Consider the following 24,866-nt stretch of genomic DNA (forward strand, 5'->3'; position numbering starts at 1 on the left):
CGAGGAGCGGAAGGAAAAGTGTTCGTGTGTTGACGTCAAGAAGCCGCACGTGAAGTGTTCGGTGCGGGTGACGGAGAATAAAAGCAGCATATGTTCAGAAACTTCTCAGCTTAAAAGGTTTGTTTAAAGTGTTAAAGAACGGCTGAAATGGTCAGCTGTAAATGTTAGCTTTTCAGTTAGCTTAGCATGCACTGCTCACAGGGTTAACTTGGGGTTAGACAAAACTATTTTCTGTACTCGACAAAGATGCTTCTGCACAATGTGTCATTTACACATGTACTTAGAAATTCATCAACAGTGGTTTAAATATAACTGAGGTCTGCAGTCGCTTAAATCTAAGTGGAAACTTGTTGTTTCTGTTCAGTAATGTGCAGTACAACTTTTAGCCTAGATAAGACCAGTTCTGTTGTCAGATTGTAACTACCAAAAATAATGTGGTTGCTATCGAAATATATCGACATAATCTGAAAAATAAAACAGTAATTTTTTTGCGTTCATTTTGTGTCACATTTTCTTTTTGTGACAAATCAGTTACACTTGGAAACACGAGTGTAGGGAGGTGTGGAGAGACAGTCGGTAATAATAACAGTAATACGTGATATTAGGCGCCTTTCAAAACAACCAAGGTTACTTTACGCTGAAGAATTGAAAAACAATATAAAAATAAGAAAAGATCGATCAAGTCAATAAAACAATATATAAAATCAGTAAGAGCAGAGGTTTAATATGATAGGTGGAAGACAGTCAGAGTGCATATGCCAGTTTTGAGACGAGATTTAAAAATGAAGAGAGTCAGTGTTGTGGATTTCTGGTCGGATGCAAGTCCAGAGGCGAGGAACAGAGCAAATGAAGCCTCTAGACCTCATGGTAGTCAAACAGGAAAAGGGCGATGAGATCGAGAGAAGAAGAAAATCTGGGATTGTGGATGAGTGTGTTGATGTGCAGAATTTCAGAGGGATGTTGCAGAGTGATGTTCTGTAATCAATAGGATATTTAACTGTGAGCCAGTGAAACTCCTGAAGTACAGGCATGTTGTAAGAAAGTGAATTTCTGGATGGACTTGAGAAGGGAGTTAAAGATGTCGATGGATGACGTAACCAGGATGGTGGTACTATTGAGTGTGAGAGATACACAGAGGTAACTAATGTTATAAAGACTGAGTGAGATTACTGCTGTGAGTTTGGAAAGAAAGTATTGCATGTCAAGCAAGATATGTGGACTTCAGCCAGAGGGGAGGGAGAAACTGTGGAGTTGTCATTGTTAATTTAGCTACAACTGTACAAAAAGTCAAGCATTTTATTATCAATATTACATGCCAGTGCTGTAAGTATTGTTTGGTCTGTTCATGCTGTTGGCAAACTAATTTAGGTAATATATTTTAAATCAGTTTTACAATGTGAACAAAATTTTTGGACTGTGAGAGCAAGCTGGAGTACCCAGAGCGAACCCACAGTGTTTCAAGTCCCCAGCTGTTTCAAATCCCAAGCTGGCTAGTAGATTCAATCCCAGGACCTGCTTGATGTGAGGTGATGGTGCTAACATTGGCCTAAAATGATTTATTATTAACTATAAATCAGATGTTGTAGTTTTTATGCTGTACTTGCTGCCCATGTTGGTCTTAATGCTGCTGATGAATTTCATACAATTACCAGGAAATGGACCAATTTGTTGATAGGGCTTCAGGCCTTATCATGAGTATTTTTAGGTCATACGGTTCCCATTATTAATAACATTATCATTATTAATGAGTAAGATGTTATTGTTTGTTTGAAGTTAGCTGCTTCAGGATTTTGCCTACTGATCTGTACTAGGGATGAGTATGATAAGATTTTGCTGATGGCAGTGACACAGATTTTGCTTATAGATCCAAGTCTTTGTTGATTCCTAATCATTTTTTGTTGTTGTTTGTTGTTTTTGTTGTTAAAAAAGGGTTTTCAGTTTCTGTTGTGCTTCAGAGTCTCTGAGTCTGAAGTTGGTATAGAACAAGTTAAAAAAAAAGTGATGCATGTGATTCAAGCGTGTGAGAAGTCCACTGTTAGAGACACATCCTACATTGCTTATTTTAGCATTCCTTTTTTAATTCTCCCCTTTTGAATTATATTTTTTTGTGTTCTTGTAGATAGAAACCATATATTGTTTGCATCTTCTAGTAAGGGGACACAAATTATTATGGGGTTTTATGTACATCTTAATATATGAACACATAGCAACCAGTGATTTGCACATAGCAACAGCAGTCCACCTCCGTCATAATAAAAATATATTTCACACACTCCATAAAAAGCATTTACTTCTCTGTAGAAATGTGTTAGTCTTTACAGAGATAAGAGTTTGGTTTTTGCAGGGGGCGACTTATTTAACCTTAAATTACAGATCTCTTGTATCCTGATATGATTCTAATTTCAGGTTTATTACATCCAGGTGTTAAGAAAAATGACACTATATTAAAGGAATATAGAGGAATACTGGAATGCTGTTTTTGTACTGATATAAGTAGTTACTTACAGCTATACTAGATTTTAGACCTTTCATCACCTGTGTGTTCCTGTTCTTTTGTTTGTGCAGATGACAGCCCAAGAAGTGCGCCTGTGTGGTCTTTTGCTGCGGGAGCACTTTGGAGAGGTGGTTGAGAAAGTGGGAACACACCTGCTCAAATGTGGAGCACAAAATTTAAGAACCATCATTCATGAAACTGGCCTCTCAGTGGACTTGGTAAGGAGTACTACACCAACTCTGCCTCGGCTTGTTAAGCTTGCTGAGTTTATATTTATTGTATTTATTTATATAACACTGTGTTCCAACAGCTATGGCTTTATGGCCATTTATCTGAAAATTCTGTCGTCTTACATTTTTATTTGTTAGAATTATTATTTTATAAAAAGCTAATTAGATATGATAGATGGCTCCATAGTGTAGGGGTTACACAGTTGTCTAACAAGTGTAGAACAGTACAAAGTAGCATTTAAGGGCATATGGTAATTAAGTTGAATGGAGCTTTGCATAACGAACAGAAGCAAAGATGTAGTTTTCTGAGCATAATACACTGGAAAAAAGGCAAAAAAGCGCACATAATTTGGAGTTACCTCATTAAATCCTACTTTTACCTTATTAATTAGAATAGATTTTTAAAAAATGGTTAAGCTGCAGTTCTTCTGCAGAGACCTTCATGCTTTGTGGTGCATAGTCTAACTCACTGGATTATAGGTATTAGCCTGCCATTGGTCACATATTTTACACTCTTATTAATCTCCAGTCAAGTTTTGTCAATTTTACCTTTCTCAAAAGAAATGTGGATCTAGAAACAACAACATCTAAGCTAGGAAACCAGACAATGAAAATAAGGAAAATGTCTTTTTTTGTTGTTGTTCTCTGCATTAGTGAAACTTGAATCGCATTGAATTCTGTCTTTACCTGACCGTTGTCAGTTATATTAAATATCAGAGGAAGCGATAAACTTTTTCCCTTCTTTCATTTGTTTATTTCCAAATCCAGGTGAAGAAGTCTCTGTGTGTCCTCGTGCAACACGGTGCCTCTACATTCAGTTCAGGCCGCAAAGGACCCGGGAGCCCCACAGAGTATCACACCAGCTGTGACCGAATCCTTAGGATTCTTCGCTACCCACGATACATCTACACTGCAAAAACCCTGTATGGTGACACAGGAGAGCTGATCATAGAGGAGTTACTACAGAGAGGCCACACGACGATGAGCAGCACCGTTAAGACGGTGGCAGACCGCCTCACGCAGAACATGGCAGGTCAGTGTTGGCATCAAGCAAAGAACACATACTTCTATCAGTGGATGTTTTGACAGCTGGATTTTGGTCTAGTAGATGGACATGCCATTTGCTACAACCAGTGTTTAAATGTTTATGTGGAAAAAAAATGTCAGGATTAGCAATTAAGGTTTCAAATGAATATCTCCCAAAAAACTTGGAGGCCTGTGAGTGAACCAGAAGTCCTAATATCTCTTTTGACTTTATCAGTGTTGGACTTTTGTTAGAGACTCTAGTACTTGCACTGTCTTTGTAATTTAGCTGTGTGAAAAGGGAATTAAATATGACTTGGGTAACACCACTTTTTCTCTGTTGTTGCTGCAGAGGGCCTCACCATGGATTACAGTGAAGTGTCCTCGACTTTTTCCAAACTGGTGGAGACCCATTTTCTTCAGCGCTGCCCTCCATTGCCAAGAGTGGGAAATAAAGACAGTTCTGCTCCAAGTGAGACTCCTGCCACTCCTGGTACTCCGGCTGCTCCCGTTAACACTGCCCCACCCACACCAGAGAGCTTCCCAGAATGCTATAAGGTACCTAGTGTGACACTCATAGGGCGGGGCAAACGCCAGCTCGCCAGTGAGGATGGAGAGGAGCAAAGAAGCGCAAAAAGGGCCAAAATGGATCCACAGGTTAGTTTTTTTAACCTTTTTGGTTACTTTAACAAATTTGCAATGTCCTCCGTCCATTATATCTACCTTCCCGCTTATCATTCATGTGACCTTTTATTTCTCTGTTTGCCTCTCATATGCTCTGCTTCATTCGGCTCAGACACATGGTGACGAGGGGATTTACTGGCAGGTGAATTTTGAACGGTTCCATCTCCACTTTAGAGATCAGACCATCATCAGTGCTGTTGCAAACAAGCTGGACCAGGTGATGGGAAAAAGTATTATAATTTTTAATTTAAGGACACTCATTTACTTTCTTGCGTTATGAAGATTATTTTGTTGATTATTATTGTTCATTTATGTACACAACACCTTTTAAAAATGTGGTTTACAAAGGAAAAACAAAATATGCTACAACATTAGAAATATAACAAATGTCCACAAAAAACACAGTAGAGAGAAATAGTTTATTAATAAAAGGTACATTTTGATCATACATTTAAAGCTGCTGCTGGTTATGCAGGCATTAGTAGTTCAGGCAGGGAGCTCCAGACCTGAGAGTCCTTAGTGCGAAGCTTAGTCATTCATAAGAAAATATGGATGCCACTGTTATGTCATTAATTCAATTAATGAAGAAGTCATTATGAGTAGCGATGATATGAGCCTGCTCTTATATGTTATAGTCACTATAAATGCATATATAGTATAGTATATGTGCGTATACTAGAATGATTTATTATTGTGATTGATTAAGAATTTAATGACTAATTATCTTCTTAATCCTCAATATGCAGACTAGCAGTGAAATAGTGAGGACCATGCTGAGGATGAGTGAGGTTACAACCTCGCCCATGGCCACCTGCACAAAGCCCCTCTCAGCCAATGAGATCTTCAGGTCCCTCCCACCCAGCTACAACATCCTCAGACCCATCTTAGACCAGTACCTCACTCTGCTGGTGGATGACCCGGTATGATCTGCAAACACCATATTATGTTTTCTGATCTTTTTTGTTTGTTTGTTTTTTAAATAAACAAAAAACACAATGTCTATATCTTCTTTTCCTCCTCTTTTTTAAGATGGAGTTTGTGGGGAAGGCTGGTGAAAGCGGAGGAGGGATGTTTGTTGTCAGTATCCTTTTTCAGATTTAAAAGCTCCTGAGCATTTTCCTATGAAGCAGCACACTGGTTGATATGATTTAATTCAGGAATCACGGTTGCTTTTCTAAGCTCCTCTCTCAGATCTGCACAGAGCACTGGCCAATCTGGCACGGGCCACACTCGAGTCTGTAGTACAGGAGAGGTAAGCCGGTGTGTATGTTAAATAATATATATAGCTGTGAGTGTCCTATTATCACCAGCTTCGTGTTACTGAAGTCACTCTTAATCTGACATCAGGTTTGGCTCCCGGTCGGCTCGCATCTTTCGTCTGTTGCTAAGAAAACGTCACCTGGAGCAGAAGCAGGTGGAGGACTTTGCTATGATTCCAGCCAAAGAGGCTAAAGACATGCTGTACACACTGCTGTCACAGAACCTGGTCCAGCTACAGGTATGCGGATGATGGACTGTTAGTTGTTTCGGTGTACTCAGAGAGAACCCACACATGCAAACTCCACATAACTGGTTGTGCCACTGTTGGCAGCAAGAACTGCAATCAGCCATTTGCAATAATTTGCCAATGAGTCTTTCAACATTGGGCCTCCTCACTGTGGAGGCCCAATGTTCTTTACAGAAATATTTTAATTCATTCAAATTTGAGGTTTTTCCAGTACGAACAGCCAGTTTAAGGTCATGAAAAAGCATCTCAGTTGGATTTAAGTCTGGACTTTGACTAAACCTTTGCACAAGCTACTGCATAAACTGAGTGAGTCTTGGATAATCAAGATGTTTTCTTGGCAAATGTTAGTCAAGGTTTGTGCTCTTTTTGGTCAGCAGGTGTTTTGTTCTTGGATCTCTCTCAATGGCGCTCACTGTGATTCGCTGGAGTCCCAAAGCCTTAGAAGTGTCTTGTAACCTTTTCCATGATTGAAGTCAATGACTTTGTTTCTCAGCTGTTTCTTTAGATCGTGATGCTTTGCTTTTTGACAACTTTCAGCCTATTTCACTTTGTGAGACAGCTTCTGTTCAAGTGATATGTAATATATAGGTGCTTCTTTAGAACTGCATTTTGTATTTACTCAGCTTATCTTAGCTGTCTAATATTATTTGATGATCTGAAACATGTAAGTGCGACAGGCATGCAACCCCCCCCCCCTTGTTTTTCAGGAAATCCCAAAGACTCCTGACTACGCTCCCTCTCGCACTTTCTATCTTTACACTGTTAATCAACTCCCGACTGCAAGAATGCTGCTCCAGAGCTGCTACAAGGTAAAACAGTAAACTCATTACATGTAGCCTTTAGAGTTCTGAACAGAAGAAGACAGCTAATTGTCTTTCATTCTGGTATTTGCCTCCGGTAACATTATCTCTAAATATTTTCCTTCTGCAGACCGTAGCCAACCTCGTAGAGCGACGCCTCTTTGAGACCAAAGAGAGCAAGTGAGTCTTTTCATTAGTGATATATTTTGATGCATCTCACTGCAAGGCAGATAAAATCTTTTGTCTGGCACGCACGTTGCCACAAAGAAATGGGTTGACGGTTTTTGGTTTACAGGCGCTTGCTGGAGAAATCTCAGCGAATCGAAGCCATCTTGGCATCTCTGCAGGTCAGCGGGGCCGAGCCCGAGCAGCTAACTGAAGTCGAGGAGATGATCACTGCTCCTGAAAAGCAACAGCTGGATACCTTAAGGCTTCACATCAATAAGTAGGAAGGCAAAACAGAAATTCTCTTTTCTAAAGGCGACAAGGCTCTTCGGTGGTTTAATCAAGTCCTTTTTTCACTGTCTTTTTCTCCTTTAGGTTAGATTCTGCAGAAAACCAAGTAGATGAAACCATCTTTCTTCTAGAGTCCTACATCAACTCAACCAATGCATCTTCATGACTTATACTTTGGAGTTTTATATTTCATCCATGCAGTTAATTTTTGTGTATGATTTCTGCGTGCGTGTCAAGTATGACTGTTTTATAGTTTATAGCTCGGATGTTTCTGTTTGGACTGAAATAAAATCAGATTTTTTTGCTTTACCTTTTTGTTATTACATTTACATCAGCAGTGAATAAATAAAGAACAAGAATTTGTCTTTAACTGTTTTAATTAAAGAACAAACAAAAACTGAAGAATCAAGTGACTGAAATATAAAACCATAAAAATGTCTGCAAGTTAAATAGAAGGACTGTGGTTTAATACACTTTGCATTACTTTAAAATTAGAAAAAGATTATTTACATAAGTGCCCCTGACCCTTGAAACAGTGGGTAGCGCATTACTGTTGAACCCCCTCCCCGATACTCTTTGGTCCTGAAGGCCCATCTCGGGACTATCTTTGTGTCTGCCAGGAGGGCTCTACTCATCTGACAGTCTTCATTGCAGATGAGTGTGTTCTTGGCAGCAGAAGTTTTGCTCAGTCCTCATGGTTTTCATCCTCTTCTCTCTGTTTGCGTGTGAAGAATCCAAGCTGATAAAAAAACAAACAGAAAACAAGAAATTGAGACAGATTTACTACTTTCTGATATTTTCTTGAAGGAATCTGATGTGAAATTTCAGCTCCAAATACCTTCCACAGTATGAAAATAATGAGGGCCAGCAGCAGCAAACCCCCTATGATGCTACCAATCAGAATCCAGAGCGAGATGGGAATAGCTCGGCCTTTCAGCACTTCCAGCACAGTCTAAGGAAAAGAGATGAAGGGAGAGATTAGAGGAAATTAATTTTATGCATATTGTGCTGCTCAGGATTCTCTTGGGTCTTACCTCCCTCCAGACTGTTCCTGCGCTCAAAGTAATGAGGTTAGTCTCCTGAGCTGTGAGTCGATATACGCCTATTATCTTCACTGACTTATATTTGGCCTAGAGGAAGAGGCACACAGATTATGACCAATGTTTGTGCCACAGGAGCACAATTTAAAAATCTGCGTATGTTTTGTTACTCACATTTCTGAAAAAATCATCATGAACTCTGCGGCTGACCCGAATGATGGCATCCTTTCCTCTCGGAAGCTGCTTGACTTGGCACACGACCTCTGTGCACCATGACCTGCTGCAGTTCTACACACGAAAACATGTAAACATGAGCCATATTAACATCTTTGCTTTTGCAGTGTTCACCAGCAGCTCTGTGGCAATTTAGGCCCTTACCAACATGTCATCCTGCATCATGTCTTCAGGATGAAGGGGGCGCACATCTCCCTGTCTGGCCTTCAGCTGTGCTGCATCACTGAGCACGCTGCAGTTCACCGTGACCTACGGGGTAATTTACATATGTCAGGTACGATTTTAAAGCATGATAAGAATACACAGAAGCAGTACTCACGTTTATTGAGAAGACATCGGTGACAGTCATGAAGACTCTGTCACCTGCAGCCACAGAGGGCAGATGCAGACGCAGCTCCAGATTACTCACAGAGTAACAGCCGAGATTCTGCAGCTGTAAACACAAACAAAGCTAAAAAGTTTGCCTTGTCTTATTTTTCTTACTGTGATTATAATTATATGTTTTTATTGGGACCTATATAGAGGATATACATTTACCCTGAGATGTGTGTAGAATTCTGGTCCAATTGCTTCCGACATTGTCCGAGTAGGATGGACCTCATAGCGGTTCAAATTAGATTCACTGCAAAAACAGGGAAAAGATCAGCACATAAATGCAGAGATAAACCAGTTCATGAGTTGAGCTTAACTAGATCGATGCTGTACAAACACACCTGCTAACAAAAAGGTCTGGTTCATACTGAACAAAAGTCTGGAGCTGAACACTGTTGTCCCCCAAAGTGTCTTGTCTCTCCACACTGTCACTGTAAGACAAAAGAAGGGTTACGAAAGCGTCTCAGTTTAAATGTCTCCTAAATACTCCAGCATCTCAAAACGTGGATGCAAACAGATGAAGACAGAATTATTAGCCCCCCTATTAAATTTTCTTTTTTTTAAGTGTTTCCCAAGTGCTGTTAAACAGAGTAAGGATTTTTTTTTTTTTACACGGTTTTTCCAAACATCTTACTTTTACTTTGAATGCTTACAATATTTTACTTTGCACACATAGATAAAATTATTTCACAAAAACCAAAAAATACCAGTTTTTTTGCTGTAAAACAAGCTGGAGTCAGTCTCGCATGCATCTCCTGAACAATCCCAGCACATTCTTCTTTGCCCAATCTCTCAACATTTGATGTCCTCTGGCATGGACCTTTAGTTCACCCCACAGATTTACAGTGGGATCCAAGCAATAGCTTTAAGCAGCCCAGTCAGTAAAGTTCACGTTGGTCTTCTGGAGCCAGTGATTCACCAGCAGCGTATGTTTTGGGTTGCTGTAGTGTTGGAAGACCAAGTGACAGCCCAAACCCAGTTTAGCTGCTGACTGCGTGAAGCTTGTTTAAAAACTTCACATATCCTTCTTTCTTCATAATGCTTTCCACTTTGATGAGGTTCTCAGTTTCAGGCACACTGAAGCATCCCAACAGCATAATACACCCACCACCTGTTTCACTGTGGGGACGATGTTTGTTGGGTTGTACGCTTCGTCCTTCTTTCTCCAAACACAAGCAGCATCTCTGTGGCCAAAGAACTCTAGTTTTCGTCTTAACTGACCACAGGACGTACTTCCAGTACACATAAAATTCCAGCTTATTCCAGTTTATTCTATATTACTCCAGTTTATCCCAGTATGAAATATTTCTGCAGGTTGTTCTTAGCATACTTTAGTCTGGCTTGAAGATGTCTCTTATGTAGAAGTGGCGTTTTTTGTGCTTTCTTGCAGTCCATTCCTGCCCAGGGTGGCGTTGACTATCTTCTTTGAGATTACATATCTTGACTTGGCTAAGTCATTCAATAGTCTCTTGGCAGTTGTTCTGGGTTTTTTTTTTTTGACACATCTCTCACTAGTTTTCTTTCCAGAATATTTGAAATCTTTCACTTCCTACCTCTGCCAGTCTTTTCTGTTCTGTACTGTTTGGCTCTATTTGAATTTTGTGATGATACTTCTTACTTGTGAGCAGCAATAATTCTTTTTCTCAAGTCTAAACTGAGGTATTTTGTTTGTTGCATGCTGTTTTCTCAAGTGACAGCTCAAACCTTTGCTGTAGGTTTTATATTGTGTGCAAATTGAAAGATAACCTTTAATTTTACAAGTTTTGACCATTACAAAGTTAAAGCACATCACTGAACAGCACTGATTGGTGCTATGGCTCAATTAAAAAAAAAAAACAGTCAGTTTTTCTAATATTTTTTTCAAATATTGTCCTCATCTGTAAATACTCCAGCATCTCAACACGTGTGCATGCATGCTACTTTGCAGACAGCTACCTGGATGCATGGAGCTTCATTTTCACTTGATTGTGCAAAGATGTACAGCTGAATTCAAACTCCAACAGGAAGTTAACCTGCAAACAAAAAAGAGAGCAGCAACTTGCTGAAGTGCCACATCTAACCTGGAGGAAGAGAAGTATGTGTGGGCTGAGTTGAGTGATTGATGGAGCTATTTCCTCAGCACGAACGTACCTTTGACTGGGAGCGAAATACTGGATAACTGACATTGCATGAGTGGCTGTTGGCGCTAAGAGCTGTGCACTCGATCTTGAAGTGGGCAACCTCCTACGATGAAAGAAAAGACACGAAGAAAGAGAGGATCTGTGCATGTAGATAGATGTTTATGGTTACATGGTCCCTCATGTAATAGCAGTACATGTGCTGTATTTACCCTGATGCTAAGGCTGGAGAAGTGGAGGTTGCGTGAGTAGTGCAGCGTCAGGCTGGTGTTGTAGGCGTTTTCCAGTCTGTTCTGAAGCTGCACCTCCACTGCCAGACGCCTACGAGGGCTGCGAATCACATAAGGCTTTTGTCTGTGGAGGAAACACAATGAAAACTCACTGAGACCAAAAAAAGGGAAGAGAGGGAACACCAGAATATCTCAGTTCTGTACCTTGTCCCAGAGATGTCCATGTGTGCCTGTAGCACCAGGTCAGTTGTACACACATCATCCTCACCACAGTCTTTAAAAAATGGGATCTGGACAGGTATGGGAGGCAGGAGCAGCATGTTGAACGAATGTGGACAACAACAAGGATATATAGCGCTAATTTTTGTGCCACTCACAGATTTGTTGATAGTAGTCGGCCACCCTTCATCCAGCACGGGACCACTTTCTGTGTTGTTGATCTTAAACCACAGTGAGAAGCTGATAGGACGAATGTAATCTGCTGTGTCCTACATTGAAGACAGAAAAAATGTAAAAAAACAAAACAAAGAAATGTGACTTTCCCATCCTGCTGTGTATGAATGAAAGATGGAAGGTGTGTACCGACACTCACATAGACATGGAAGGGAAGTCTGTAGCACAGAGTTTTCCCTGTCTGGGCTCGTACAGCCAGCTGGGTCTGTCGGTGGGAGCTGTCATCAAACAGCGCCCGTGCTGACAACTTCCTGTCATCCAACATGGCCCGCACCCACAGATCTGAAGAGAAATCATGCAACTGAGGCAAAAACTCCATCGATAGGCTACTTAATGTAGGGTTTATAAAATATATACATATATGTATAAAATATATATAAATGTGTCAACCAAAACTGTTGCTGCGTGGTCTTGGGGAGCGGGACACGGCTGTAAAGCAGGCGGTGGCATTGAGACAGGCGGATTCTCTGCCTCCTCTCTGGCAGGTCTTCTGAATGACATTAATGGAGTGCGGCTGGAAGGACAGACTCACATTGATCTGGACGATGCTGCGAGAGCTAGAGACAGAAGGGACAGTCTCAAAAAGCAGTATTTATCCATTTATGTGCACAGTTATAATAGCCAGTAGAAATTTTTGTTATGATTCTAAATGTGGGAACTTGTTGTTTATAGATGATACACAAGTTATGTTTTATATGGCTCCATTATCTAACACTGCTTGCACTGCTTTCTGCCTGTTACACTTTCCATCCTACCCACCTGAGCAGTACAGCACTTCCCTGCGCTCCCACTGCCAAGTCTATTAGGTCATCTCCATCCAAATCCAATTGAGCATTCAAACTTCGGCCAAAATACTGCAGGGAGGGGGAAACTGATGATGCAGCTATCCGCTGTGATAAGGAGAGAGACAGGAATTAGTCTAAGTTCTGAGATGCACCAGTAAAACTTGCAGTTGTAAAAAGGGGGATACCTGTTTATAGTTGTGGATGACATAAATACCGTCTCCGTGATAAACATAGATGGCCCCCCGGTGTTCATCCTCCAGTGGGGCTCCCACCAGCAGATCCGTGAAGCCATCATGGTTCAGATCTGGAGTGGGTGCCAGTGCATAACCAAACCTGGCATCCTGGGACTTATTGTTTGACTTCAGCGTTCCATTGGATACAAAAATGTCCTCCTGTGAGACACGAAGAGGAGGAAACAAAGAAAGATGAGTGGATGGTAACAGGAGACCCTGTAGGAGAAAAACAGGGATATCATTCATTGTTGTATATGACAGGAATGTTTTCATAATAACTGATATGAAGGTGATCGATCCATGCTGCTGCTGTCTTACTCCATTGAGAGTGTAGATGTAGACTCGTCCAGCCTCCTTGTTTCCTGACCCAAGGTACATTGGAGCAGCAACCAGAAGGACATCAGTGATGCCATCCTGGTCGATGTCTAGCCCACACACTTCACTGCCGAAATACGAGCCAATCTAAACACAGATACATGTTATTTCATCTTACCGCCAGCAGGGGGAGCGCTTGCTTTAACCCAGAGAAATCAGACTCCTACTGTTTGCTGCTGAAATATTAAAAGCAAAAACAAACTGAAGGGAGACTCAAACAAGGGCTTTACCTGCTCTCCATTAAGCGCCTGCACAATGTTGACATCGCCTTCATCGCTGAGTTCAAACAGAATGACTTTGCCTTTGTGTTTGAATCGAGGAGCTCCAGCTACATACACCCTCTTCCAGTCACCAATTATCACAGAGGTCACCGTGTAACCTGGAAACGCGTATGAACACACCTCATTCAGCACTGAAAACCTAATCTAAGGCTCTTTAAGAGTTACATTAATGCTGTATCTTATATTAAACGGAAAGACCAGGAATGTTTACTTTGTTTGAAAAAAGTTGTTATTTGATATTTTATAAACCAATATTTGCCATTCTTTTTAGGAGAGTGGGGACGACTCACACTCTCCAGTATGGTTTAATATGGTCATCTGCGTTTGTAATACCAGGGTAAGTGTGAGCCATTACATGATTGTTTCATCAATGAAGATAGTTTTTTTTAAATTTTTTCTATTTTTTATTCAATACCACACACAGTAAGTGCAAAAACCAAAGCATTCAGTGTCATGTTTGGTGGTATGATGTGTGGTTACCTAAATAAGCAGCATGATTTTTGAGCTCCAGAGGAAACTCGCTTTCAAAGGCCTCTCTGGATGGCACGATTCGCCCATTGGTCCCTTCTTTCAACACGCCCCCATCCCAGTCATAGGCCCCCACCATGCCAAACAAAATGCCATCCTGAAGAATGGAGCAGGGAATGAATGATGTGCAGAGATAAAACTCAACTAATTGCTGGCTCACAAAGAATTAAATAAAGTTGGACTTACATCTAGAGTGTGCGTGGAGAAGCCGATCTGAGACATCTCCATGTGGAACGAGCTCTCGTTGTAACCCAGCGTACCTAAAGGAGGAAAACAAGTCATTCCGTGCTCCTTTGCCCATCTCCTCCCTTCCCTTTCCTCTCTCTTTCTGATTGTTGGCATCCTCACTCACACTGAAGACAGACACTGGAGGTGGCAGACATTTCCTTTTTTCCTGTCTCTTCCTCTCAGATTTCCCTGAACATTGAAGGGTGGCATCGCTTTTCATCGTCCTTCCTATCATCTTCCCACAAATACTATGACAGCTGAACATGCCCTTTTTCAGTTTTCACTGCTTTGTTCATCCATGTACATCCTCCCCACACATTTCTTTCCTTATGTAATTTTCTTTGCCAATTAGACAGATAGAAAGCTATCATTTCTTTAATTTCACCACATTTATTCTTCAACACAGTCTGAACTCTCATAGGCAAGTTTTCTGTAAGCAGTCTTCGGGAATAGTTCTCCAGGCTTCTTGAAGGACATTCGGAGCTCTTCTTTGGATGTTTCTGCCTTTTGTTCTGTTCTCTGGCACATTGATCCCACAGTGCTTCACTAATGTTGGAGTTCAGGGCCTCCATTGTATTTTATAGAGGGTCATTGTCACCTGGTCTGCTTTGTACACATAGATGACAATTTGGATGAAAAACTTTCTGATTTCCAACGAGGCTTCAGTGGATCAGGTGGATCTCTCCTGTCCTGTGTCTGGACTTTCAGAAACTGTTCCCTTGCACTGCTTCTTTTGCTCTACACATGTCCAGTTTCCTAAAAACTTTTAAGAAAACACTGCACATTATGCTAAGTTTTTTTCTGTATATTCAAAGAAACGGGGAAACATTTTTATGTATTTGTCTGTTGTGTGTAGACACAACACTGGTTCATCCATTCAGTCAGGTACCCTTTTTATGCTTCAGTGTTAACTGGCTTCACAAACAAAACAACTTTCCTCAGGTGCATGGGCAGAACTGAAAATTAGTAAAAAGAGCAGCCAATGTCCAAACAAAAACTTTGAGAGACCTTTGAAAACCCTGAAGAACTATTGCTCAAGACCACTTTAAAAATGTACAAGAAAATGTAAAAGAAAGTCTGAGTGGCCACTCAAGACTTTTTCACAGCACTGTGCAACCATTCAGTCTTTCTTGCTTGTGAGCAACAGCTAGCACATTTTATGCAGCACAACACAGCAGGTAAACTGCTGAAAAACCATGTGGATTGAAAGTCACCTTCAAGAGTGAAGATGCGATCTCCCAGTGCATCAACAATGTCGTTGAGCGCAGCTTCGTCCGTAACATTGAAAAAATATTTGTCATCAGGGTCGCTGGCGATGAACTTGATCTCCTTAATGAAAGTTTCAGGGTCTTGCTGTCTCCGGATGTAATGACCCAGGACCTGAAGAAAGTCAGAAAGGTAAAAGATCACATGGGAAATGAATGAGCACATAACACAAGCTCAGCAAAGTATTGATGAAAGACCACAGATGAAATTCTGATGTATACAAGCAGGTATCAGAGCAATTGCTCATCCATGTTTCTGCTGTGACTATCAGTAAAATCGACTGAGTTTGGAGATGTGCCAGTTTCTGTGTCATTTACCAATAATTAAGTGATACCAAAGTCAACAAATCGAGTGGAATGCATAAGATGGAAGAAAAAGGCAGCCACCAGAGATTTGTAAATGAGGAGCACAGGCCTAGCTGCGAGGTGAAGAGATGACTGATCCAGAGAATATACTGCAGCGGCAAAGGCTTATGGCTTAACGCCTGAAGTACAAATGAGAAAATTCCATAAGAGAAACCAAACCCAAGATCTCCCCCTGTGACTTTAGCTGCCAAGCAAACTAAGGAAATCCTCTGTTTTCAAAGGGCAGGGGTGCAGTGTGTAACATAAAGGCGAGCCTGCGTATAAATATGTACATTATGAACTTGTAGAAGTTGAGAAATTCCACGCAGACTGCCAAATACTGCGAGCTCTCGCATGGGCATAAAAGGGCAACAGGGAAAGAAGAACTGTAAAGTAAATGTAACTCTTCTGATTGGTTTGTTTCCACTTTACAAGCTTCCAAACATACGGTGCTGCCTAAATGCTTTAGCGTCTGGGCTGCACTGATGTAAAAAACACAATTTTCAGTGACCGGGCGCTTTTTTTGCTCTTGTTTTGAGAGCTCCGACCCCCTTGGCGAGCCATTTTCACTGCGCACACACACGGGCTGCAGCACAGAGAGCAACATGAAAACATGGCTGCTGTTATAAGCAATAATTACCTCTCATCACTTTGACTTTTTTGGGCAAACATTCAAACCACCAAACCCACCCCATTCACTGTCGTTTGCTTCAGCCATTTTTTGTTTGTTTGTTTCAATATTTAAGTCTGTGACTGTGTATAAAATGTCTGCTCTAGCAGCACCTTAAATATCTGTCACTACCTGTTTGATTCCCTCCATGAAACTGTGGTTCACAAAGTATTTTGTTTCTGCAGCATATTTTATTACTTTCTCCAGGTGATTTTTGGAGCCAAAGAGTTTCTGGTATCATAGACACAATAAAATTTCATCTGTACTTCTCAAACCTTTTGTCTTTTTTTAAGAGACATTTTTCTCTATGATTCACACACTTTCCTTAAGTGTGGTAAATGGTCTATATTAAAACTGTTATCCAGAGAAACAGTGGCTGTAATAGCTGCTACTGGATTTTCAGAGTGGCGTTAGTTTGCCCACTAGTTTGGCTGATTAATTATTTTCATTCAATAGTTTTGAATGAAAATAATTCATCATTTGCTTTGTGGATGATGAATCCAAACAACTTTCAAGATTCATCAGTATCACCAGAATCAGTTGTGCTTTGAATTTAGTCCTAACTGGGAACTGCTGGTGTCCTAACAGACCAAACCAGGGGTTATGCTGAGTAACGAATCTCCTTGGTGGGCCAAAGAGCCAATGCAGGCTGAGTGTGGATAAGAGGAAAAACACGGATCAAAAAATGTTGAACAAAAAGTATTTTGTTGTAAAATAAATAAGTAAAAAATGTATATGGTGATTCTGTACAGAGCTTTGAATCTTTGTGGAAGATCCAGCTTCTTATCATGTTAAGAAAATAATAATTATCTCAAAGTAACAGATTTCTGTGATTATAGCTCAAACTATTATAAAGAATATTTAACATTTTCCTTTAACAATCACAGAAACGCTACAGACTTATCTGCATGCTCTGATACCACTAAAAGCTGCTAGAAGAACATTTCTATCTTGGCCCACCACTGCTTAATGAACAGACTGAAATTAGTTCCTTAGATGTTTTCCTGTAGCGAAACATTAAAGGAAGCAGATTCAGGGAGACATGGGAGAATATTCACTGATGATGGCTTGATTAAACTGCGGGATTTATTGTTCCAGAGGTAGGGCTTACTCGTTGTTTCAACAGAACAAGTTATTGAAACTGACTCGTACTGTAAATAAGCTTCTCCAGTCAGTGATCAGTTTATCTGATCTTCTCTAATCTACATCTGTTTCCAAAGTGGCCCTTTGCCACTCTTCCTGCATGCTTGGCTCATGTTCTCCTCTTCTGCGGTTCCAGCGGAGCCTTTAGGTTCGTTTGCTTCTCTTGTGGGTAGGGAGGGGTCTGCAACCAGTCCTGCCAACTAGAGTCTGTCTGGCTCTCAAAAACAAACCACGCCACCACTCGGTGTTTTTCTGTGTGTTGAGGGGGTCGGGTGGGGCTGGAAAGGAAGAGTTTTTGTTCCCAGTTGGCTATTTTAGTAGACCCAAGTGGGTCATTTTGTAATTTGGAGTTATTTTGGGGTGGGGTGGTGTTGATATTGTCTGGTTCATTCGGGGTGTATATATTTGCTATACCACTTTCACACAATGTGTGAGGAATGCCAGGGATGCGCTACACATCCTGCATATGGCGTCGATTAGTTGTCTTTTTATTAGTATTGTAGAAAGAATTTCTGAATCAACAATTTGAGCACCACAAAACGCACAAATTGTCAAATAAACCCCCAAAGATTATCGTTCTGCTGAGCTTGGACAACATGCACTCACAGCGATGGCGTATCGGGTGATGTTTCTTTCTTCGCACTTCTCCAGAGCACCTTCTAGTTCATCGCCATCGTGGGACTCTCCATCTGTGACTACGATCATCACCTTGGTGGCACCCTCCCTCGCTCCACGCTCAGGACTGAAAGCCTCTGTGCTACAAAGAATGAGAGAGAGACATATAAAGCTTTAAAAAAATATACGTCAGTTGGTCCTGCAGATCTTGTGAAACAGAATCAGATCTTAGACGTGGAGAACGAAAGAAAAACGGAGTCAAAGTGTAGCTAGGAAATGGATGAAAGGGAGGCTACCAGTGAGTATCAAGTAATTTAAATAGACATCCTCTGTAAGATAACACACAACATTAATCCTTTCTCTGAGAAAAAGAAAAAGCTAGTAAAACACGGAGTTTGAGTTGCTTTCATCGAGCGCGATATAAGTGGCCCAAGTCACAGCTGGACCTTTCCACAACTTTATTAGTCCAACTTGACACACATGCATCAGCTGCCAGTTGACTCCAACCAGTCACTGCGTGCAGTGTGGATGTGTCACTGCACACAAGAACCACATTTGTGCATTCCAGTCCAGCTGTGCTATGACACACAGACGAAAACTTGACAAACACACAAACAGACCCGAGCTGCACCCCATTTGTCTGGAGGAAACCTGTTCTCAGTGGGAGCTGATTCAAGCACTGAATAGGGTTGGTAAGCCTCACACACACACACACACACACACACACACACACACACACACACACACACACACACACACACACACACACACACACACACACACACACACACACAGAGTGAATGAGGCAGAGAAGTCACTGCTAGTGAACTCAGTCATTTTCAGGCCTAACTCCAGCCCATGACTAAATATAACGTTGTGGTCAGCCGCAAGAAACTCTGAGTTAAAAACAACAGTTTCCCCTATGCAGTCTGCAAATTACATAGGGTGCAGAGTAGGAGAGGAGAAAGAAAGGAGAGGAGTTAAAAGAAAAGGAACAAATGAACGAGAAAAGTCACATTAAGATGAGGGAAAAAAGCAACAAACAGAAAAACTACAAACACACGAATGGAGAATAATGACAATAATGGTACTATAATGCAAACTATAAGTTTTCATTATAAGAACAAGAAGAATAAAGACAGTAAAATTACATCAAACATTATGAGTGCAAAACCCACTTCGTTGTGCTTATCGTTAAAATTTAGTGAATTATACAGCAGAACAAATGTGATGGGAAAGATTGAAAAGAACGACAGAAGAGTGGGGGGCAGTGGTGGAGACAAGATTGGGGAAAATGAGGATACAAGAGACACAAAAACAGGCAAGAAACAAAGGAAAAATAAAAGGAAAAGCAAGAAACAGATGAGAAAGAAGGACAGGGAGATGAAAGAGCAGAGAAAGTGATGGGAGCTAATTGGGAGGCCTGGCTGTATTTACTAGCCATTTTATGGAGTCATAGCAGTGTGGTAATGACACAGCACAGCGGTTTGTGTGTGTGTACTTTAGTTGTTTTTCTGCGTGTGTGTGTAGAAGGGAATGGTGTGCGTCTCAGACGGGTGGAGCGATAAAAAAAATTAGTGGCAAATCCAATTCTAGATGGGTTACTTCATGTTAATGAAGCAGTCATCTAGTCTGCAATCAAATTGTACTCTAGTCTGGTACTAGTCTCATTTCATTATGCAAGGAGATACAAAACAATCAAGTTTTAGGTAAAGTGTGTAACTACACTATACAAGTGGCAGTCAGATTCAGGTCAAGTCCTTGACTTTCCTCCCACAGACAAAAAATGTTCCTCATGCGAGCCGTTATTGTGAGCTATGTTTATGATTTAAAGTTAAAGTACTTCTAGCAGAGTGAAGAAGCACATGCATAATGTTTGGTGGTGTCATTATTGTGATACGGGATGGAATCTGCAAATGTTGTCATCTTTGTGCCTAAAAATCGAGAGTAAAAACCAAAGCAATCAATGGGTGAAACTTCCAGACAGTCACAGCTGAAACACAGAGTGAGGCTGAGTGACTCCTGGCTGCAAAAAGAAGTAAGATTGCGTTGAACTCTATGAATAAACTACCCTACTCCTCACTGAATTTAATACCTCACTAAAGTTTTTATAAGAAGTTTATGACCTCGATTCCCAGTTTCAGTTCTTTTTTAACATAACATGATGTTCATTTGGTGATTCATTCTCCTATTTAGAGTCCAACAGATAATAAAGCAGAGAATGCTTTGGGATGGGTCTATTTATTGATAAGTTGTTACTCTATGAGAGTGCAGTGTCTCCAGAATCTGAAGAAATCTCTGTGTGCAAGGGACAAGGCTGAAAATCAGAACAGGACCCCTGTGATGCCTCAGGCAGCACTGCATTAAAAGATTCTGTCTGTTCTGTGATCAGACAAATCCAAATGTGAAATCTGACAGTGAGAGGGTCCATCAAACATGTCATCTCTGATGGTATTGGGTTGGATGAGTATCTATTGCATTGGCAGCTTGCACATCTGAAAAGATAACATCAGTGCTTAAAGCTATAGTGATGGACGCAGACTTAACTTAAACTTAGAAAAACCTAAGCTTAGAAAAACACATTAAGACAATAACAAAGTCAGCTAACTATCATCTCAAGAATATTTCAAGAATAAAAGATCTGATGTCTCTACAGGACCTGGAAAAACTAGTCCATGCATTCATCTTTAGTAGGCTTGATTACTGTAACAGCATCTTTACAGGTCCACCTAAAAAAAAATCAGTCAGACAACTACAGCTCATTCAGAACTAAGACCAAAAATGTGGACCACATCAGTCCAGCTCTGAGGCCTTTACACTGGCTGCCTGTCCGTCAGAGGATAGACTTTAAAGTTCTGATGCTGGTCTATAAAGCTCTGAATGGTTTAGGACCAAAATACATCAGTGACCTCCTGGCCCAGTATGAACCTTCCAGATCCCTCATGGATATCTGGATCCTGTTTTTTATCCGTTCCCAGAGTCAGAACCAGACTCAGAGAAGCTGCATTCAGCTTTTATGCTCCACATATCTGGAACAAAGTCCCAGAAAGCCTCAGATCAGCTGAAACACTCAGTTTATTTAAATCCAGGTTGAAGACTCACCTGTTCTCAGCTGCATTTGAATAAAGCCTTTGCCTATATAACGCTTTCTTTCTTTCTTTCTTTTTTTTTTTGAGGGAAGGCTTCGCATATTTCAGCAAGACAATGATAAACTCCATACTGCAGCTACTAGACAGCAAGACTTCAAAGTAAGAGTTCAGGCACAGAGCTGGCCTCGTTTTTCCTCAAATTAAATATATTTTCTCAGTTTGAATATTTGATACCTTTTCTATGTTCTCTTGTCAATAAAATGTGGATTTTTGAGATTTACAAATGATTGCATTCTGTTGTCAGCAACCCAACTTTTTTGAAAAAAAAAGAAAAAAGTCAACAATTGAAAGCAGGGGTTCCACAAACCAACAGATAATGTAACAGCAGGTGAGATACTACCCATCATTTGGCTCCTAATGCAGACTTTGTTTTGTGGAAACACTGCTATGTTTTGTTTCATGGGTCGTGTCACATGATAGCAGATGATAGCTGATATGATTTTTTTAGTTGGAGGACTTACTGAAGCATTTCTGTCCTACGTTTGCCTTGAATTTGGCCACCAATAAGTCCTTCTCTGTGATTAGTTTTCACTAACACTAGCTAGCTTAGCTCAAAAAATCCCTTTAATTGTGGGGGTTTCTTTGTGCATTTTCCCACAGCTGTACTTTTATAGCATGCTTATCAAGTTACGCACAGTAGATCTGGTCGGATTATTTCTACCAAATTAGGTGTGAAATGTTAATCATTTGAATAAACCATAATTCCTTCTTTCCAGTAGTCCCAAATAGTTCTCCTCCTCAAATAGTTAGCTCTCAAATATGCCAAGCCTCAGAGCAGTCAACTTCAAGTCAAATCGAAATTCCTGATTTTTATGGCATTAATGTGAATAAAGTCTAAGATCAGTTTAAATCTGCACCGACCGCTCTCCCAGGAACTCGAAATCTTCTGTTGTTCTTTCGGGAGCTATTTTAGCTAAGTGCTTCATTTTAGGGTAGGTTTCTCATAAGGAGATGGTTGGGGTAAAGGCTGAAAGTTAAACACACAGTGAAGAAGGTTAACGTTGAGGTCAGGAGGTCAGGGAACAAATGCTGTAACTGTCAAGTCTTGAAAGAATAGTTAAAAGGCATCGTTCGTGAATTTAACAAGTTATACATGAGTCCTCATTATGTGTGTGTACGTGTGCACGTGCATGCTGTACGTGTCTCTGTGTGTATTTTTACAGCTGTAGCAGAACTACTTGGCTGACCAGTCTGGGTCAGGTCATGCCACACCTGCAGCTGTGCTGAGCCAGCAGCCGGCTAGCCCAGCTCAGCTAATCTCGTTGTTTTTCTTACCCCGTCACTTTCCTGCCAGTGCCAGGGCTGCTATCTGTCCATCTGTGCATGAGTATGTGAGAGTGGAAGTAGATATGTTTATGAGAGTTAGTTTAGAAGTTATCTTTTGATAGTCCCGCCTCTTAATGTCAAGTTAATGCCTATATTTTACTTGTTTACACTTAGACACACATATACAGCATATAACTTAGCCCAACCATCACATTGGGCAGGGAGCGAAGATGACAGTTACAGTGAAAGCAAAAACTGGATTTCCAATCGCTGGCGTTTTAAAGTAAAAAGCTTTAAGACCTTATACTGGTTTCCAGGGGCTGCTTTTCCACTATCGTTTACATGTCCAACTTTTACCTTTAAATGTACCAGAAAACAGGAACCCTCCAATTACCTGTGTGAACGTGTGTGCGTGCTCAGAGACACACATACCAAAATAACAGTCACGGCCACACATCAGGTCTGGGTGTGGTGCTCTATGTGGGTATGACTTTAATAAAGGAGGAATTTTGTTTTGAAAAGAAAGATTTTTCACTGACCTGCCAACTTCTTTACACTTGGGTTACCAGCGTTAAAGCCCCCCAACATACCTCTACAAAGTGATGGATGTGTGGAGGAACTGGGTGACAGTGCAGCCATGAGGAAGTTATAGAAGACTGCCTCAAAGGTCCCTTATGCATTTTATCTGGATTTGATCTTGCACACTGTACTGAACCGCCACTTATTTCCTTATATATTTTTTATTTTAATTTTGAAGGGGTCTTAAGCAAAGGTCTTTCAATGTTTTTCACTGGTTGATCTTTGAGTCATTTTCAGTCCTTGTACCTGTTCATTTTCAGAGGATTTTGTTTTTTGTTAAATCGCTTAACACTGACTTATGACTTTTACCCTTCAAACAATCAAACAAACAATTTAGCAATTTACCTCGAGGGCCGGTGTCCTGCAGGGTTTAGATCTCACCCTGGGCCAACACACCTGAATTAAATGATTATTTCATTACCAGGCCTCTAGAGAACTTCAAGACATGTTGAGGAGGTTATTTAGCCATTTAAATCAGCTGTGATGGATGAAGGACTCATCCAAAACCTGCCCTTGAGGCCTGGAGTTGGACACCCCTGGACACTGAGTGGAGCCTCCGTCGAGGTTTGGAACTGCATTTCAGCTAGTTATGTTGGAGATGCAATACCATCTGGAAACCAGCTACTTCTGAAATTGTTGTTGGGCACTAAGCGTTTATGTATAGGGAGTGTAGAGTGGTTTGTTTCAGCTTTTTTGCTTACAACAGCTGCCTGAAATCAGTGAGAATGAACTCAAGAAGTAAACCTGTCCGAACTAAAACTATTGGCTGAAAGATACTTGTGTGGTGTGCTGCCACTACCGCTGACTAATTTTGAACAGAAACAGATCATACATTATGAGAAATCGAATAGTTTTCCATAAATTAAACATGGAGCATATTGTTAGAAAGGAAATTAGAGAAGAAGAAAACAGATCTGATTGCCATTATAACTGAAAATTATACAGTGATCTATTTATAAGCACCAACTATTGTTACAAACAAAAACCAAAGCGTCACATAGATTCCAGTTAACCTGCCAAATCTACAGCATGCTTTAGAATGAGAAAAATCATCCCCGACTAGTAAACTGCCATGCCTACCAGGCTGTTTCAATCGCATATGCCGTGCGCGTCTCCCGTCCCTCCTGTCGGCTGATGTTCTTGGCGGCCTCCACTACCTCCTGTGTGGTCTGGTAGTCCTTCAGAGACCACTCGTGAACAGCTACCTCACCATACTGCAGAATACCAACCTAAATATGGACACGCGAGGGCAAACACACGTACAGAAACACACAAGCATTTCAACAATGCCACATGTTATTGGTTGTGCCGGCACATAATTGTGGAAAGCAACATCTGAGACTTTTGTTTCTGGGTTGAACTATCTCCTTAAGTACCAGTCCTGTTCTTAAAGCAAACAGTGCACTTGGGGGATTTCTGAATTCATTCAAAAACCAGAGGTATTTCCTCTTCACCTCACATTGCCTGCTACCCCTTACCCCCCACCTCCCCTTTTCATTACTCAGTTCTCCTTTCACTCTACTAGTTGCTTTGCTTTGAATAATGTCACTAGAAACCTCACTTCCCCTCCCCAACTCATGCAGACACACACACACACACACACACACACACACACACACACACACACACACACACACACACACACACACACCATCACCAAAACCCCCAGCTCCCATTCCCCTTCAACCTCAAGTGAGCTGGGCTCATGTCCCTTTACATTACTCCAACTATTCTTCTGGACATATTTGCCAAACTGGTTCCTAA

At 40.9% G+C, this 24,866-nt stretch overlaps 2 protein-coding genes across 3 annotated transcripts in view; one reads left to right on the forward strand and one right to left on the reverse strand.

The window, feature by feature from the left end:
* The first annotated feature begins 52 nt into the window (after positions 1-52).
* Positions 53-7,503, forward strand: polr3c (polymerase (RNA) III (DNA directed) polypeptide C). The gene is made up of 13 exons (XM_026183773.1): positions 53-117; positions 2,566-2,712; positions 3,493-3,757; positions 4,100-4,404; positions 4,544-4,648; positions 5,178-5,351; positions 5,461-5,512; positions 5,623-5,683; positions 5,779-5,929; positions 6,646-6,747; positions 6,869-6,918; positions 7,034-7,183; positions 7,279-7,503. The coding sequence occupies exons 2-13, from the start codon at positions 2,566-2,568 to the stop codon at positions 7,358-7,360; spliced, it is 1,644 nt and encodes a 547-aa protein (XP_026039558.1). The 5' UTR covers positions 53-117; the 3' UTR covers positions 7,361-7,503.
* Positions 7,504-7,603: 100 nt separating this feature from the next.
* itga10 (integrin, alpha 10) overlaps positions 7,604-24,866 on the reverse strand; it is a 29,740-nt gene continuing 12,477 nt past the window's right edge. Inside the window, exons 7-30 of one of the 2 annotated variants that reach the window (XM_026183772.1) lie at positions 24,183-24,331; positions 18,100-18,250; positions 15,285-15,450; positions 14,029-14,102; positions 13,795-13,939; positions 13,264-13,412; positions 12,977-13,120; positions 12,611-12,817; positions 12,400-12,530; positions 12,031-12,197; positions 11,780-11,922; positions 11,565-11,675; positions 11,392-11,477; positions 11,170-11,311; positions 10,971-11,063; positions 10,776-10,852; positions 9,182-9,271; positions 9,006-9,090; positions 8,788-8,901; positions 8,613-8,717; positions 8,409-8,522; positions 8,229-8,324; positions 8,033-8,146; positions 7,604-7,933 (exon numbers count right to left, since the gene is read on the reverse strand). In XM_026183772.1, coding sequence (XP_026039557.1) covers positions 7,880-7,933; positions 8,033-8,146; positions 8,229-8,324; positions 8,409-8,522; positions 8,613-8,717; positions 8,788-8,901; positions 9,006-9,090; positions 9,182-9,271; positions 10,776-10,852; positions 10,971-11,063; positions 11,170-11,311; positions 11,392-11,477; positions 11,565-11,675; positions 11,780-11,922; positions 12,031-12,197; positions 12,400-12,530; positions 12,611-12,817; positions 12,977-13,120; positions 13,264-13,412; positions 13,795-13,939; positions 14,029-14,102; positions 15,285-15,450; positions 18,100-18,250; positions 24,183-24,331 — 2,907 coding nt within the window. In that variant the 3' untranslated portion in view covers positions 7,604-7,879. Of the gene's footprint in view, positions 7,934-8,032; positions 8,147-8,228; positions 8,325-8,408; positions 8,523-8,612; positions 8,718-8,787; positions 8,902-9,005; positions 9,091-9,181; positions 9,272-10,775; positions 10,853-10,970; positions 11,064-11,169; positions 11,312-11,391; positions 11,478-11,564; positions 11,676-11,779; positions 11,923-12,030; positions 12,198-12,399; positions 12,531-12,610; positions 13,121-13,263; positions 13,413-13,794; positions 13,940-14,028; positions 14,103-15,284; positions 15,451-18,099; positions 18,251-24,182; positions 24,332-24,866 lie in introns of both variants that reach the window. The other variant, XM_026183771.1, reaches the window with a different exon arrangement.

This window comes from Astatotilapia calliptera, chromosome 11 (genome assembly GCF_900246225.1).
Source record: "Astatotilapia calliptera chromosome 11, fAstCal1.2, whole genome shotgun sequence".
NCBI classification, from domain to species: Eukaryota; Metazoa; Chordata; class Actinopteri; order Cichliformes; family Cichlidae; genus Astatotilapia; species Astatotilapia calliptera.